This window comes from Notolepis coatsorum (genome assembly GCF_963971535.1).
Source record: "Notolepis coatsorum genome assembly, chromosome: 2".
NCBI classification, from domain to species: Eukaryota; Metazoa; Chordata; class Actinopteri; order Aulopiformes; family Paralepididae; genus Notolepis; species Notolepis coatsorum.
This window is the reverse complement of record NC_140166.1, coordinates 190,539,839-190,555,474: the sequence shown is the minus strand read 5'-3', so window position 1 is coordinate 190,555,474 and position 15,636 is coordinate 190,539,839. Positions and strand designations below refer to the sequence as shown.

Sequence of the window (15,636 nt, the reverse complement as noted above, 5' to 3'; positions counted from 1 at the left end):
CATCACAAAACAAACTGGTCAGACTACTGCTTGACCTTACTCCTAGAACCCACCTCACCCCTGCCCACTTTGACAACCTATATGGCTTAGAGTAGACGACAGAGTACAGCAACTTGCAATGGGCCTGGTCAAGATACACTACACCACTAAGGTAACCATGTACATGTCGAAATACTTCCCAAAGGTCAGTGAATACCACAACCACAACACCAGAGGGAGTTCCACAAATCACGTTCAACCCAGATTCGGCTCAAACAAGGGACTAAACACATTTCACAATTATGCCACATCAATGTGGAACGCCCTACCCACAGCCGTAAAAAAAAACGCTCTCAAAGAGCACCTACGGGAGGCTGCAATTCGAAACTGGCCCCCGTAAATGTCCAACCCCCCCCCCCCCCCCCCCCCATCCCCTGTCCAAACCCCCCCTACCCCCACCCTCACCCTCTCCCCCCACCCACCCCCTCCCAATGTACAGCCTCCTCCCCCTCGTATGTATATATTTTCTGTTAGGATCTCTGTTTAACAGTACTGTATATTTGCGTATCGTGTATGTCACAAATGTAACAGTACTGTATATCTGTATGTCATGTATGTCATAAATGTCATGATATCTGTATATCTGTATGTTGTATTGTTGTGTATGTCATAAATATCATTATTAATTGAAAATGGGGGACCCTGATGTAAACAAGACGAAAGCCTTTCTCTGGTCTGTATCCCCTTAATTGTATCTATTGAGCGAGCCGTACCATTCTACAATCTGTTAATAAAGTTTTGAATCAATCAATCAATCAATCAGTCTTTTAATCTGTTCTCTTTATTGATGTGCCCGTTGTCACTGCTTGTTTCATGATGCTGAGTTATCTATGGCCCCATCGTTTATAATTGACCAAAAAACAGTAGCCAGGTTGCAACCATAGCAACGCCTGTGTTTTGAATGGAAAGCAGCTGCTTTGAACTCCGTCTCCACTGCCGCCGCCCAGCCTCGCCGAGGTTCCAGGTTGGCGCGCACGGCGGGAGCAGCTGTCTCTCTGTCTGTGATGGACGAGGCGGAAGACGGCGAAGTGGAGTCCAAGCCCCAATTGCCTCACGGTGTCAGCTCTACTGGCTGCGAGGATGGGAACGGCGAAAGTGTCAAGATGAAGCCATTTACGCCAGGAGGGGGAGCCGCGTCCATTGCGCGCACGAAGTCCAACAACAATGAGCTGTGGCTGCAAGGCGAGGAGCCCGCACCTCTCCTACCGACCACAACCTCTGCTCTGCTCTGCCAGAGAGATGCTGTCGGCCGAACCGGCTCAGACTACAGGAGTGGAAGGTACACTGTCTCAGAGTCCGCGGTCATCGAGCTGGTCACTGGTGGTGTGAGAGGTGAGGGAGCCACCGGTATGATATGCAACAAAAACGGAGATTGCAGAAGGGACCCGACCAGTTCTGGGAGCCTCTCCTCTCTGCTCTCTAGACAGGAGAAGCAGACAGGTGGAATAGTTGCAGCTGACGACGGCAAGGTCCACGCTGCATGTAATTCCATGGACGGCTCGATCACCTCTGCAGGGTCTTTGACACGGGGGCAGGGGACCAAGGCTCCCGGGGCCACAATGGCAGCAACTGAGAAGAAGGACTCCAGAGTTTCCTTCTCCAATGCCCCCAACAGTAAAGAATCGACTATGGGTTCTGGACAGACCCCAAGCCAACAGTCCAGGAATTCGGTCTCGTTTGTCAAACACGAGGACGGCTCCCAAAATGTGCCGGATGATGGGGAGTCAATTGGGGACAGGCGGACATACATGCAGCGGCATTTTAGTTCCATGCTTCAGCCTGGAGTTAACAAGTTCTCCCTGCGTATGTTTGGAAGCCAAAAGGCCGTGGAGAAGGAACAAGCGCGCGTGAAATCGGCGGGTAATTGGATTATTCACCCGTACAGCGACTTCAGGTATGATGAGTTAATTGAGTGATGGATGTGTGCAGTGAATATAGGCCACACAAGATGGATCAACATCATGTTCAGAACATGTGATTTTTATTCTACTCCATGTGGATTCTTATGGCCCTTGGAGACGAAATTATATTCCAGATGAAGTTGAATTATCAGTCCGAAAATCCATAACTTTCACGAAAATAAACTAACAATAAATATATATGTCGAGAGGTTAAACCACAGCCTATACTTACACACTTCAGTTTTGTCTTGCGGTTTGATTATGGTATGATTCTGACTATGTTAATTAAATGATAGGCTTATGGTTTATTTAATAAATTGTGCACTGATATGTCTGTGAATCTGTGATACCTCGTATGCTATCGTGTACAACTTGTGTTTTAGGGCAAGTCTAATCTCGAGAAGAACTTCGGAACCAAAGCGATGTATATTTAACCGAATATGCGTGACCCATCACCTGAAAACATAGTTGTAAGACCTTTCTCGCGAATAATGTTTTATCACTTCTCAATGGGGGTGAAAATGGCATTGGCTTGTGTACGTTGTGTGTGTTTTATAGCCTATATGACGTGTCTATATTTAGCTAAAACTCCTGATGAGCCAATGTATTTGCAGTTTTTGCTGATGTCGGGGACTCGTACAAAGTGTTGCTGCTTTATGAAAACGTGTGTTGAGAAATCTGCCTGAAAGAAAGAGTCTGACATTTGGGAAAGCTGGAAACTTGAAGGAGTTGCTTCCAAAATGCACGCAAACGCAAGTTTCAGCACCAAGGACAGCTCCCATGATTAGCCTATACTTGCTAAGACTCTCATTACCCTCGTAAAACGAATTAATCTATCTTCTTGACTCATACAGTAGCCATAGTATACAGTATACATTACAATGTCATATAAAACGGTGGGTTATATAGAGGACTCAATCAAGTAAACAAGGAAGAGTCCGAACTTCTACGGATTCATGTGTCCACAGACTCCACACACAGGATAGGATAGCCATAGTCGAATGTTTTTCTGGAAAAGGGGTCGCGATCATTCCACTTCATCCCACCGTCGAGTCATCGGTGTTCAATGCTCTGGTAACAGTCCGTCAAGTCATGACTCAGCAACACGCCCATGGGTTCCAATCCTGCTTTCGAGACCACGTTACTCTCAGCTGATAAGGAAGCACAACTACAGTACTGACCAATAGTCGGTTAAACGATAACAGCGAGATATACTGTATTTAATACAGTATATCTTATTTGACCGGTCTCCGATAATATGCTACAGGTAGCGTGTATGGCTTGATTAGTTGATACAATGGGTATAGGCTATACTATAATGCAACTTTATAGCGTTGAACTTGTCAGGCAACGAGTAAAAATGTAATCTATTACAAATGCCACCCACAGTTGCCAACAGTGGCTGTCAGAACACAATTCTTGCAGTCAAGATGAAATATCCTGATAGTTGTCTTGGTCCTAATAGCGGGGATTAGAATCAATTCACCACTCATGTTACCCATGCACTTGATTCTCCACTTGCCATTGGAATTACTTTGTAATGAGCCACAAGAAATACTAGACTGGTGGAAGTTACATTATAGGTACAGTAAACTGTTGCCTATAGGCATTTGTGTTTGTTGTTGTTAGAGGGGAGGGGGTGATGGTTGTGGTGAGTGCGTGTGTGTGTGTGTGTGTGAGTGCATGTGTGTATGTGTGTGTGTGTGTGTGTGTGTGTGTGTGTGTGTGTGTGTGTGTGTGTGTGTGTGTGTGTGTGTGTGTGTGTGTGTGTGTGTGAGAGTGTGCGCCCAACCAACCTATGGAATCACAATGCCTCAGGATGCAGAGAGCAAGAGACCACTTGTCAGAGATCAAGCAAAGTCAGCATGTTTGACTTTGAATATAGCAATATTATTATAATGGAGCCAAGGCTTCCTCCTGTCTAGACACTATTTGTTCAGTCTTCAGACTCAGCGGTTTAGCTCAGAGACACACTGCAACTAATGGCCATTTTCCAGAACAATAAAAAATAGTCCTGTACTGTGTGATACACAGATTATTGTGTGTGTGTGTGTGTGTGTGTGTGTGTGTGTGTGTGTGTGTGTGTGTGTGTGTGTGTATGTATGTGTGTGTGTGTGTGTTCTGCTGCACATGTTTCTCACATGTTTCTGTCTGTCTGTCTATCAATGCACATATTGCTACGTCCATTTTTTATTTTATTTCTTTATTTCACACCATTTCAGCAAAACGGTAAAAAATCGAAACATTGACCATGACATAAAGTGTATATAAAGGTGCTGTGTAGAGGCAAGAGACCCAGATGGGCCTAAACGGGGCCTCAACTCATTAAATCATTGGATAAAAAAAAAACACAAAAACAAAAGTAAAGTGAAATAAGTTCATAAAACAATTTTCATAATTTAAGATAATAATAATAACAATAATAATCAAAGTAATAATAATAATAATAATAATAATAATAATAATAATAATAATAATAATAATAATAATAATAACAACAAAAACAACAACATTAATAATTAGTCTACTCTAAACAAATGAACATGAAACTGTAAGACAAAGTGACATTAATGGTTTTATGAGATTGAAGCTATTCATTTAACAATGTATACATTTAAGATTGAATTTGAGCTACATCCATTGCTCTTCCCTTCTAACCACCCCCCTCTTCCTCCTCCTCCTTCTCCTCCTCCTCCTCCTCCTCGCTGCCCCACCACCTCAGGTTTTACTGGGACTTCACGATGCTGATGTTCATGGTGGGGAACCTGATCATCATCCCAGTGGGCATCACCTTCTTCAAGGACGAGACCACCACTCCCTGGATCATCTTCAACGTGGTCTCCGACACCTTCTTCCTCATGGACCTGGTGCTCAACTTCAGGACGGGCATCGTGTTCGAGGACAACACAGAGATCATCCTGGACCCCAAGAAGATCAAGATGAAGTACTTCAAGTCATGGTTTGTGGTGGACTTCATCTCCTCCATCCCCGTGGATTATATCTTCCTCCTCGTGGAGAAGGGCATAGACTCGGAGATGTACAAGACGGCGCGGGCGCTCCGGATCGTCCGCTTCACCAAGATCCTCAGTCTGCTCCGGCTGCTGAGGCTGTCCCGGCTCATACGCTACATCCACCAATGGGAGGAGGTAGGCTGGGGTTCTAGAAGTTATGGTGTCCAATGAGAGGTGGATGATGAGGGTTATGGAGGTAATTAGGAGGAAGCATTTACAGTAATACTTAATGATGACAGTAGAGGGACTATACCCATTGCTTTGCTAAAGGAGAATGTGAACAAGGTGGCAGGTAGTCAGATTGATTAGGGAGGACACCAAGTAATCGAAGGCTTGCTGGTTGCTGGTTCAATCGCCAATACCTAAAAGTGCCATTACTGTCGAAGTGCCCCTGAGCCAAGGCACCTAACCCCCATAGAGCCCCCATTAAAAAAATTTGTATCTGAATGTTTCTTGGAGAGAGAGAGAGAGAAAGAGAGATAGAGAGAGATTGTGAGAGAAAGAGAGAGAGATTGAGAAAGAGAGAGATTGAGAGAGCGAGAAAGAGAGAGAGAGATAGAGGGGGAGAGAGAGAGAGAGAGAGAGAGAGATTGAGAGAGAAAGAGAGAGAGAGACATGTTATACAGCAAGGCTGAGCTGTGGGATGATGTAATGATTTCTGCCACTGATTCTCACGGCGCCTCCAGATGAATTCAAATGAAGAATTCAAATGAAATGAAAACGACGTTTCACATCCTCTGCACTTTGCCTGTAAATGTTATTTTGACGTCATAAAAACACAGCAAATCCACAGAGAAATGCAGATTGCATTCATATTCCCTGCTATAGATCAAAACCAGACATTTGATCAGTGATACTGTTTATTGATCATCTTATGTAGGTCTGCATGTAGATGACATTGTGATCATTGAGGACACATCCTCATGTAATGAAACAACCACTTTGAATTGTAGATGTTTATATAAAATAGAAACTAAGCTTGCAGGCAACATGGTATAGAGTTTTTTTGAGTGGTTGTGAAAAAATGGATTCCTGATTGCAGTCATTGAAAAGCAACCTTGTTATCATCATCAGAGCAATGGCGGCTTTAAGCTGTCTCATCCAGGAACACAGGCAGCTCTGATCACATTACTCATCAGCAAGTATAGACAACCGTAGATAGATCCATTATCAGCCATCATTCCCCCAAGGTTACATCATCAACATCCTCATATAGCACAGGACACTAGTCCTGTACAGCCAGGCCTCCCAGCAGGCTAACCACAGAACCACACAGCATGTGTCCAAGCTGTGTCATTGGGTTGTGTGTGTGTGTGTGTGTGTGTGTGTGTGTGTGTGTGTGTGTGTGTGTGTGTGTGTGTGTGTGTGTGTGTGTGTGTGTGTGTGTGTGTGTGTGTGTGTGTGTGTGTGTGTGTGTGTGTGTGTGTGTGTGTGTGTGTGTGTGTGTGTGTGTGTGTGTGTGTGTGTGTGTGTGTGTGTGTGTGTGTGTGTGGTTGGTGTGTGTGTGTGTGTGTGTGTGTGTGTGTGTGTGTGTGTGTGTGTGTGTGTGTGTGTGTGTGTGTGTGTGTGTGTGTGTGTGTGTGTGTGTGTGTGTGTGTGTGTGTGTGTGTGCGTGCGTGCGTGCGTGCGTGCGTGCGTGCGTGCGTGTCTGTGTGTGCGTGTGCATGTGTATGTGCGCAACCCTTCTCATGCCCCCTGTGTCACATTGTCTCGCTGGTCCCACAACCTCTGCATGTATTCTTCAGTTCAGACACCTTTTAGACACGTGTTCTTACAGTGTTTGGCCCTCTGTGCTACCCGTAGGGTGACTCCATGGTTAACCTTATGAGTCCACCGGGATATGAAACCTAGGGTGCTATGGTTGGTAGGTGAGTGCATAGACCTCGACACTACCGCTGGAAACACACTTTTACGACAGCCTCCCCCAACCCATAAATTGTGACACCGACACACTGACACACTATCCTGTAGTGAACCAGCGTGTGTATTTCCTACATGGGCGTGATATAGTGTTGCAACATGTGTGTGTGTGTATGCATGTGCATGTGTGTGCGTGTGCATGCACAAACTCAGATGTTTCATCAACCTCAATGACTCAGATGTGTGTTGGTTCACTCCACAGAAAATAACAACTCCTTTCTTGATTACAGCAGAGTGGTAATTTGAGCCAGATACGACCCCTAATTACTGATTGATTCAACCATACACAACTGAGTACTCTGCTCCTCAGCTCTGATCAGCTTAGTTCAGCTCAGCTCAGCTCAGCTCAGCTCAGCTCAGCTCAATTCAAATGTGTTTGGCTCCATTCTGCTCGGTTCTGTTCTGTTCTGTTCTGTTCTGTTCTGCTCGACTCAGCTTGGCCCAGCTTAGCCCAGATCACTGGGACAGGATTTCCTGAGAGATGATTGCAGTGCGAAGATGACTTCACTATTCTGTTGAGCACAGCTCGGGTCCAATCAAGAACAGGATATGAGCAGACACCCATCTCACTCCAGATCAATGGAGAATGAGCAGACAGTGGCATATTTGGCCATTGCGTCTCCATGTGCTCTTGTACTTCTATACTTGGGAGGACCACCTGCCCCCACAAAAATAGAAAAATGCTCTAAATCTGTGTGGGGACATTTTGGCCAGTCCTCACTTTAAAATAGCCCATTTTAGGGTTACGGCTAAGATTTGGAATTAGGGGTAGGTTAAATTTAGGGAAGGGTTAAGGTTTGGCATTGTAATCATATGGGTTAACTAGGTTATTGTAGGGTGCTAGGGAATGAATATAGCCAATGGAATTTAGTAAATAGTCCTCACAAGTATAGAAATACTGGAATGTGTGTGTGTGTGTGTGTGTGCGTGCGTGCTTGCGTGCGTGCGTGCGTGTGTGTGTGTATGTGTGTGCGTGTGCTCGCATGCCCATGCATGTTTTGTTCTCTCTGCAGCTGACGTAGGACAGTGGAGAGGCTAAGCATTATTCCTGAATAAGGAGGCTTATATCAAGTTTTCACTCCTGGGTGGAGGATGCCTTCAGTGGTTCTGTACATGGGATCTGCGTGGCAGGGATCATTCCGGGGCTTCGAGAGGGTCCTCTGAACAATTCCACAATTTCATTCACTAGAAGTTAGAGAATAATAATGCCTATTCTGATTGTGGGTTTCATTATTTTCAATATTATCACCTCCACTACTACAGTATATTATATAGTTATTGAATTCTGGACTAAATCATATCTAACAACTAAAACCTTCATATATGGGGTTCCCTGAGACAGAATCTCATCAAATGGGGCTCCACAGCCTAATCTAAATATAAAGGAAGGAATCTCTGTCTCTTTGTGTGTCTGAGTGTCTGTCTGTCCTGTCTTGAGAACCCTTCATCCGATTGGCTTCATGCTTGAGGACCCAGGGGAGTGCTGTGTTGCATTTGGTGCCATTTGGTGGTATACTATAACAATTCATTTTACATTTTGGCCTCTAACCTGACCTCGCAAAAACAAAATTCATGATATTCCTGGATTCTGTGGGTCCAGATAAAGCAACCCATCTAAGCGGAAACGTCTTTTTCTGATGTTTCATATTACATACAGTTTTGCTATAACTGGCCCCCAAACCTTGCTCAAATGCTTATACTACAGAAATGTCATATCTCTTTAACACGTTGTGCTATTGCAACCACATTTGGTGGACACGTGTAGATCTGATGTCTGAGTGATCATGACATTTGGTGAATTTGGTGCCATTTGGCCAATAGGTAGCGCTGTATGTATCAGCATCACAAGTTTAAATAGTCATTGTTCTTGTTTGTCCTTTGCACATCTCAAGCATATCTCATCTGACCACACTTGGTGGGTTTATTGCTGAGGGCCCAACTAAGTGCAATGTCAAATGTGAAGTTAATTGGACTGTGCGGTTCTTGAGAACGCTGTGAGCAGCAATACTTCTGTTCTCAACAACGCTGCAAGCAGCACTTCCGGGGGCCAAGCAATTGCCCAGTTCCAAATGGGAATGCGTTCTAAACAGGCATGCGTTCCAAATGGGCACACGCTCCGAACAGCCACATTGATTTTCTCAAAATGTTCTTATTGCGACCTCATGAATCAAATGTGATCAAGTTGTAAAGTAGATCTAGTTGGTTTCAAGATTCAAGATTAAAATATGTAACAAGTACAATGGAATGATTGTACTCTCTGCTCACATCCACATCATAAAATAATATGAAAAGCAATAAGTAATAACACAATACCAAAGGTTACACCATAATATACAGAATATGGCTGGGCGATTAATCAAATATTATTCTATTACAATTCTGGCTTCCAACGATTAAGAAAACAAGATAATTGAGATAACTATTGTTGAAAAAAAGTATTTAAACAAAAAAAAGTTCAATAAATGCATGATGTTTCCAAAGCCAATGAGTAATTGTGTAACCTCTTAAAACCTGCACCCCCAAAAGTGGCCATTTTAGTTTTCGTTTTTGAGGACTGCATACTTTCTTTGCAAACCAAAATACTATACTTTATACCTATAGCACATGCATGAGCCTGGTCTCTTTAGAAAGATAACATTCAGAAGTCTATGATACAATAAAGAAGGATCACTTTTAGTGCTAATGAAATAGAGTAACCTAGGTCTGAACTTGAGTTGTAGAAAAACGTGTTACTCAAGCTTTTCTGTAGTAGTTAGTAGTCCAGAGGTAGTATTTCCCCAGAAGGTGGTATGACGAATCCAGAAGGAGCCATAGCCTGAAGCCTTATGTAGTACATATCCAAATTTCATAAAGATCCATTCAGAAATGAGTGATTAGGAGTGATTTTGGTAAACTGTGTACAAAAGAAAAACTCAGTTATATATCAACTGGCTTCGTGTCTCGCTCTGCCTTCTGAGATAACCCATTATCTCCAGCACCTGGACGGCACGGTGGTGTAGTGGTTAACACTGTCGCCTCACAGCAAGAAGGTCCAGGGTTCGATTCCCGCTTGGGGACCAGGTTTCCATGATGCCAGGTACTCAGGTGGGGTATCTCCCAGGCCTTTCTGTGTGGAGTTTGCATGTTCTCCCCGTGCTCGCAAGGGTTTCCCCCCCGATAAGATAAACCCAATGGAAAAACATGCACAACAGATCGCTAACGATGTGGCGTCCTTGACGAAGACGGACAGGAGCACTTGGATTGGTCCCCGGGGCGCGGCTCACGTTGACGCCCTATCTGCTCCCGGCTGCCCATGGGGGGAAGGACAACGGGATGGGAAAAGTCCAGAGAGACATTTCATCGGCGACTCAGTGCATGTGTGTGTGTGTTCCTGTGGGTCGCCCATCTCGCGTGTGTGTGTGTTAAACTGCATGACAAATAAAGACTTCTAGTCTAACTAATTATATTACCTAGTGTGCTCCGGGGAACAAAACAAATGCACCCACTTGCACGTGACCACGCCACTCCCATGCGTCCCCTATATTACGCCGGAAGTGGTCACGCCTCACCCTTCCTCATTCGTTTCCAACGCGGAAGCAGCTCAGATGCACTTCTGAACTGGAGATTGTTTGTAGCGAAAGATTACGCAATGTTGGGCTTCACCAGAAGTACGCCAGCCCCCGGATCCTTCTCGGCATGTCCACAGCATGGCGGTCCTATCCTGTGTTTTTTCCTCGTCGCTTGGACTTCGTGCAACGTTTAGCAGTCGAGCTACGTCGCGCTCAGGTAGGACCTGCGCTAACAGGCATTGGTACTGGCATGGGTAATACTGCTCGTTGTCTCGTGAGACGACCGAGTGATGTATTGGCGCAGGGGGCGGGATATTTGGATAAACGTGGTCATCATGACTCACTTTTGAGAAGTTTTTCCAAGTATCCTAGCGTGCGCAGCTAATGCTACAATGTTGGGGCGCCGTTCCCATGTACCCTGCCGGGGCTGTCTTTACTCTTCCCTCCTCTTAACCATTCATGCTGACGGTCAATTGGTGTCTAATGTTGGGGGTTTATCGGAGGCTTATTTACCCTTTACATGGGTGGATGGGCTGACGACAGGGCTCAGGGCAGGTGTGCATTTTGTGAATCTATGAATTGAAAATGGGGGACCCTGATGTAGACGGGACTAATGTTTTCTCTGGTCTGCATCCCCTTAACAATTGTGTGTATTGGGCTAGCCCATTCTGCAATATGTTAATAGTTTTTGTTCATTCATTCATTTATCCCGTCATGGGTGCACACTGCAGGGGAGGTTGTTGCATGCCTACTAGTGGAGCAGGGCTTCACTAGTAATAGACTTTGGTCAGCAGCCGCCACTGGTGTTCCGTGCTTAGTGGTGCAGGTGGCATCGGTCCTTTGCCCTGACATGGTGGAACGGTATCCCGCCCGGCCGACGCCAAGAGGCGAGTCGGCCCGGCAGGTGGCTGGTGGGCTGTTGAAGCTTATACCGCCGCGGTACAGAATTTAGCAGCAACTAACAACATTGCTCAATTGGCTGCTTTTCTGTAAAAAATGGTGTCGGGTGGTGGGGCCTTAGGGCTAGCCGACGTCAAAACCATTGCGTTATTCAGTTTTTGACCCAGCGGCAAGCTATAACCGCAGGGAGGGCTAGGATGCTGTCAACGGTTGTTCACATGCATCTTGGTTGGAGCAATCTCCCCTTGAGGAGGGGAGGGGTCTCCTCCTCAGGGCTCCCCTCTCCGCGGGTGGACATTGGTCTGTCCACGGAGGCGCGGGCGGTATTTGACCTGGGCTCCACACCCACACACCGTGCAGCCAGAGGTGAGAGCACGGCCTCGCCAGCGGCTGCGGTGAGGCCCCCGGCCAGCGGCCATGTTTCCCCCGCCTGAGATACCCTGGACACAAAGGAAACAGGTGATCACAAGGCCGACAGCCTTGCATATTCAGCCTTGCATATTCGCATCCCGATCTTCCCTCCTAGGACATACCTACGCTTCCTTTTCAGGGCTTAGCGTATGAGTACCAGAGGCTGCCGTTCGGCTACTCTCTGGATCCTCGCATCTTCACCAAGTGCGTGGAGACCGCGCTGGGGCCTCTGCGTCATCAGGGGATACGAATTTGATTCTACCCTGGACGACGTTCTGGTCCTCGGCCGGTCAGAGAAGATCGCCAGGTCTCATACCAGGCAGGTGGTGGAATTCCTCACCAGCCTGGGTTTTGCTGTAGACTGGAAGTAGAGTACTCCTCTTCCCAGTCAACGGGTGGAGTACTTGGGCTTATTTCTAAGCTCAAGGTCTATATGGGCATTCCTCTCAGAGCGGCGGCGAGTGGATGTTCTCGGCGCGCTCGGGAGGTTCCGTCCTAGGCTGGTTACGGCGCTGTCCATGATGCGCCTGCTCGGTATGATGGCATCTGCTCACTCTGTGGTCCCTCTTGGCCTCCTCTTCATGAGGAGGATACAGAGGTGGTTTGCCAGTATGGAAATAGACCCGGTGAGAGACAAGTGGAAACGGCTGAAGGTTCCCATGTCAGTACTGGGGGACCTCGCCCTCTGGGGAGGGCCTGGGGCCCTCACCAGCGGGGTCCCCATGGGCAGCAGGCTGTCACACGTCACAGTCTTCACCGATGCCTCCCTCACGGGATGGGGGGGGGGCGTGTTGGGCCAACGCAGTAGGGGGCAGCTGGCAGGACCATGCTGCCCGGTCTGCACTACATTTCAATGTGTTGGAATTGAAGGCAGTCCTTCTGGTCCTCAAACGGCTCGTCCACCTTGTGGTGGGCAAGCATGTTTTGATCAGGACGGACAACACGACATCAGCGTTGTATATTGACAGACAGGGAGGAGTACGCTCCCCCCGTCTGCACCGGGCGGCGGTCGAGCTCTGGCTATGGGCGTCTCTCAATCTGCACAGCCTGAGGGCTCTCCACATCCCCGGCAGGGAGAATGTGGGTGCAGATGTGATGCCGCAGGTCGGTCCTCACCCCGACGAGTGGGGACTACGTCCAGACATAGTCAGACAGGTCTGGGACCGTTTCGGGGAGGCCACGGTGGACCTGTTTGCGAGCAGACAGTCCCACCAGTGCCCCTTGTGGTTCTCGGACAGTCGGAAGGACAACCCTTCTCTGGGGGTGGATGCCTTCTCGATGTATCCGTGGCCGCGCGGGATTCTGTATGCGTTCCCCCCCATACACCTGATAGCTCAGCTGTTGGGGCGGGTACGTCAGGAGCGCGGGACTTTGATCCTGGTCGCGCTGGGCCGGGGCTTGGCTGTGTGGTTCCCGGCCCTGATTCAGCTCTTGGTGGCCCCGCCGTGGCCTGTTCCGTGGTCACGCGGGCCCTCTCTTAGGCACGCGGAACTCTGTTCTGCCTCCTGTTCTGGGGCGGCCTCTAGGCTTGGCTGCTGAAAGGGTGAATCTGGTGGGGATGCGTCTTAACTCTTCTGTGGTTAACGCCATCCGGAACCCGCGCTCTCCGTCCACTACCGCGGCTTACACAGGGAAGTGGCGTATGGTTCGAGAGTGGTGTGAGGGTGGGGGCTTGCACCCGGTGTCATGCCGGCCTGGACTCGGTTCTGTCCTTCTCCAGTCTATCCTGGATGGGCGGTCGGCCTCGACAGTGAAGGTATATGCCGCAGCTATATCTTCTTGTCATGTGGGCTTTGAGGGCAGAACACTGTTCAGCCACCCTCTCGTGGGACGTTCTTGCTTGGTGCACGGCGTCTCAAGCCTGTGGAACGTTCTCTGTCTCAGAGTCGGGACCGCCAACTGTTCTGGAAAGGCTGTTGGGGGCCCCATATGGGCCTCTTGAGCAGGTGCCATTCGATCGTCTGTCTTATGACCGTGTTCCTTTTTTGGGCCATCACCTCCGCTAAATGCGTGGGTGAGCCATGTGCTCTCTCGGTGCGGTCGGAGTACCTGTCTATTCGGGCCAATAGCAGGCGACTCTGTGGCCTGATCCGGCCTTCGTGCCAAAGAATATCCGGAGCTCTTGTCGCTCCTGGATATTGTGCTTCAGGCATTTCACCCTCCTCCTCACGCTAGTGGGTTGGAGGTGAGCCTTCACCTGTCATGTCCTGTCCGTGCACTGAAGGTTTACCTTAGTCGCACGCGGGATCTCAGGGCTTCCGATCAACTGTTTGTTGTTACGGTGGCCCTCGTGCGGGTAAGGCGCTGTCCAAGCAGCGCCTGTCACATTGGTTGTGCGAGGGATATTGCCCTTTGCTACACGTTGGCTGGACATGTTCCTCCCGGGGGCGTCAGGGCGCACTCCACTCGTGGTGTGGCGGCCTCTGCTGCCCTGTTAGGGGGGGCCTCGGTGGAGGACATTTGTGCTGCGGCCTCCTGGTCCTCCCCGAGTCCCTTCGTTAGGTTTTACCTCATGGACATGACTGGGGGTTCTGTCTCCCAGGCGGTCCTGAGGTCTGGGACCTCTCCTGCATCCCGCCATCAGGTGGGCTAGCAGGGGTGTGTGGGTGTGGACCGCGGGGTGCTGTGTCACACGTGGTCCCGCTTGCGCTGTGCGATTGGGAGTGCCGGGTTCCCCTTTTTTCGCACTTTGGTGGAGTTGACTGCCTCTCCCCCTTCATTAGGACGGGCGGGTGGATGGGACTCCCCTCCTCCCTGGCTGGGGCTTACGGGCCCTCGGGGGGTGCATTTGTCGGGGCCACGCGTCCGCTCTGCCCTTTATCTCAGAAGGCAGAGCGAGACGCAAAGCCAGTTGATATATAACGTAAGGTTATCCTATAACCCTAGTTATATGATACTGGCTGAGCGTCTCGCTCTTTAGCGCCCGGAGGTCCCTTGGATGTTTTCCGCTTATGGAAATCGAACTGGGAAGGGTGAGGCGTGACCACTTCCGGCGTAATATAGATATAGGGGACGCATGGGAGTGGCGTGGTCACGTGCAAGTGGGTGCATTTGTTTTGTTCCCCGGAGCACACTAGGTGCTGGAGATAATGGGTTATCTCAGAAGGCAGAGCGAGACGCTCAGCCAGTATCATATAACTAGGGTTATAGGATAACCTTACGTTTTCTAATTCATTCTGCTGTTCTTCTCTTCCTGTTTTCGCTTGTTAGTTTTTCACCTAGATCCCTGATTCATACATCCCCAGACGGGGTATCATCGGAAAGCCACACTCATTGGCTACAACCCTCCACAATCATTCTCGAGATCGCCAAATGATTGACGGAACTAGAGCCCCAAGAGTCGGGAATGGTATTTTGCGCAATACCGTGTACATACCTCAAATACCGGCATGTAACTCTAGAACCGCTGAACGGATTTTGTCACCTGAAAGGGCTATCGACAGGCAACTAATAAGCCTTCAATTCGATTTATATATTGTATTACAAAATATGCACACTAGTAGTTGCCAAAGTGCCGGTGGGCAAATCGTCCTAAAAAGGGCCCACATACGGGCCCTTGCATGTTAATTAACTGTGATCTCAATATTGACCAAAATAATAGTGATTAGGATTTTTGCCATGATCGAGCAGCCCTAATACAGACAATTGATAATATATGCCAAAAAACAACAACCTGTAATGAATACTGTGAAAATATATAGTATACAGTACAGTATAGTATAAATTATAAAAATAACATCACCTCTCCTTTCTTTTCCAGGCTGAGTTCTGGTCATAGCAGTGTGGCTTGACCCAGATAGTGTTGTGACAGTGACACATACCCCGGTGCCGTTCTGGTGCCAGGAGGAACATTAGTCCCAGAGCCCTCATTAATCATATGGTGGGATTGGTTCCTAATCGTCCTCT

General features: G+C 48.0%; 1 protein-coding gene across 1 annotated transcript in view; it reads left to right on the top strand.

Moving 5' to 3' along the window:
* Nucleotides 1-1,043: 1,043 nt before the first annotated feature.
* Nucleotides 1,044-15,636, top strand: part of hcn2b (hyperpolarization activated cyclic nucleotide-gated potassium channel 2b) — a gene marked incomplete at both ends in the record, with an annotated part of 135,362 nt that continues 120,769 nt past the window's right edge. The window contains 2 exons of the mRNA XM_084307819.1: nucleotides 1,044-1,933; nucleotides 4,663-5,086. Of these exons, the coding sequence (XP_084163945.1) occupies nucleotides 1,044-1,933; nucleotides 4,663-5,086 (1,314 nt within the window). The remainder of the gene's footprint in view (nucleotides 1,934-4,662; nucleotides 5,087-15,636) is intronic.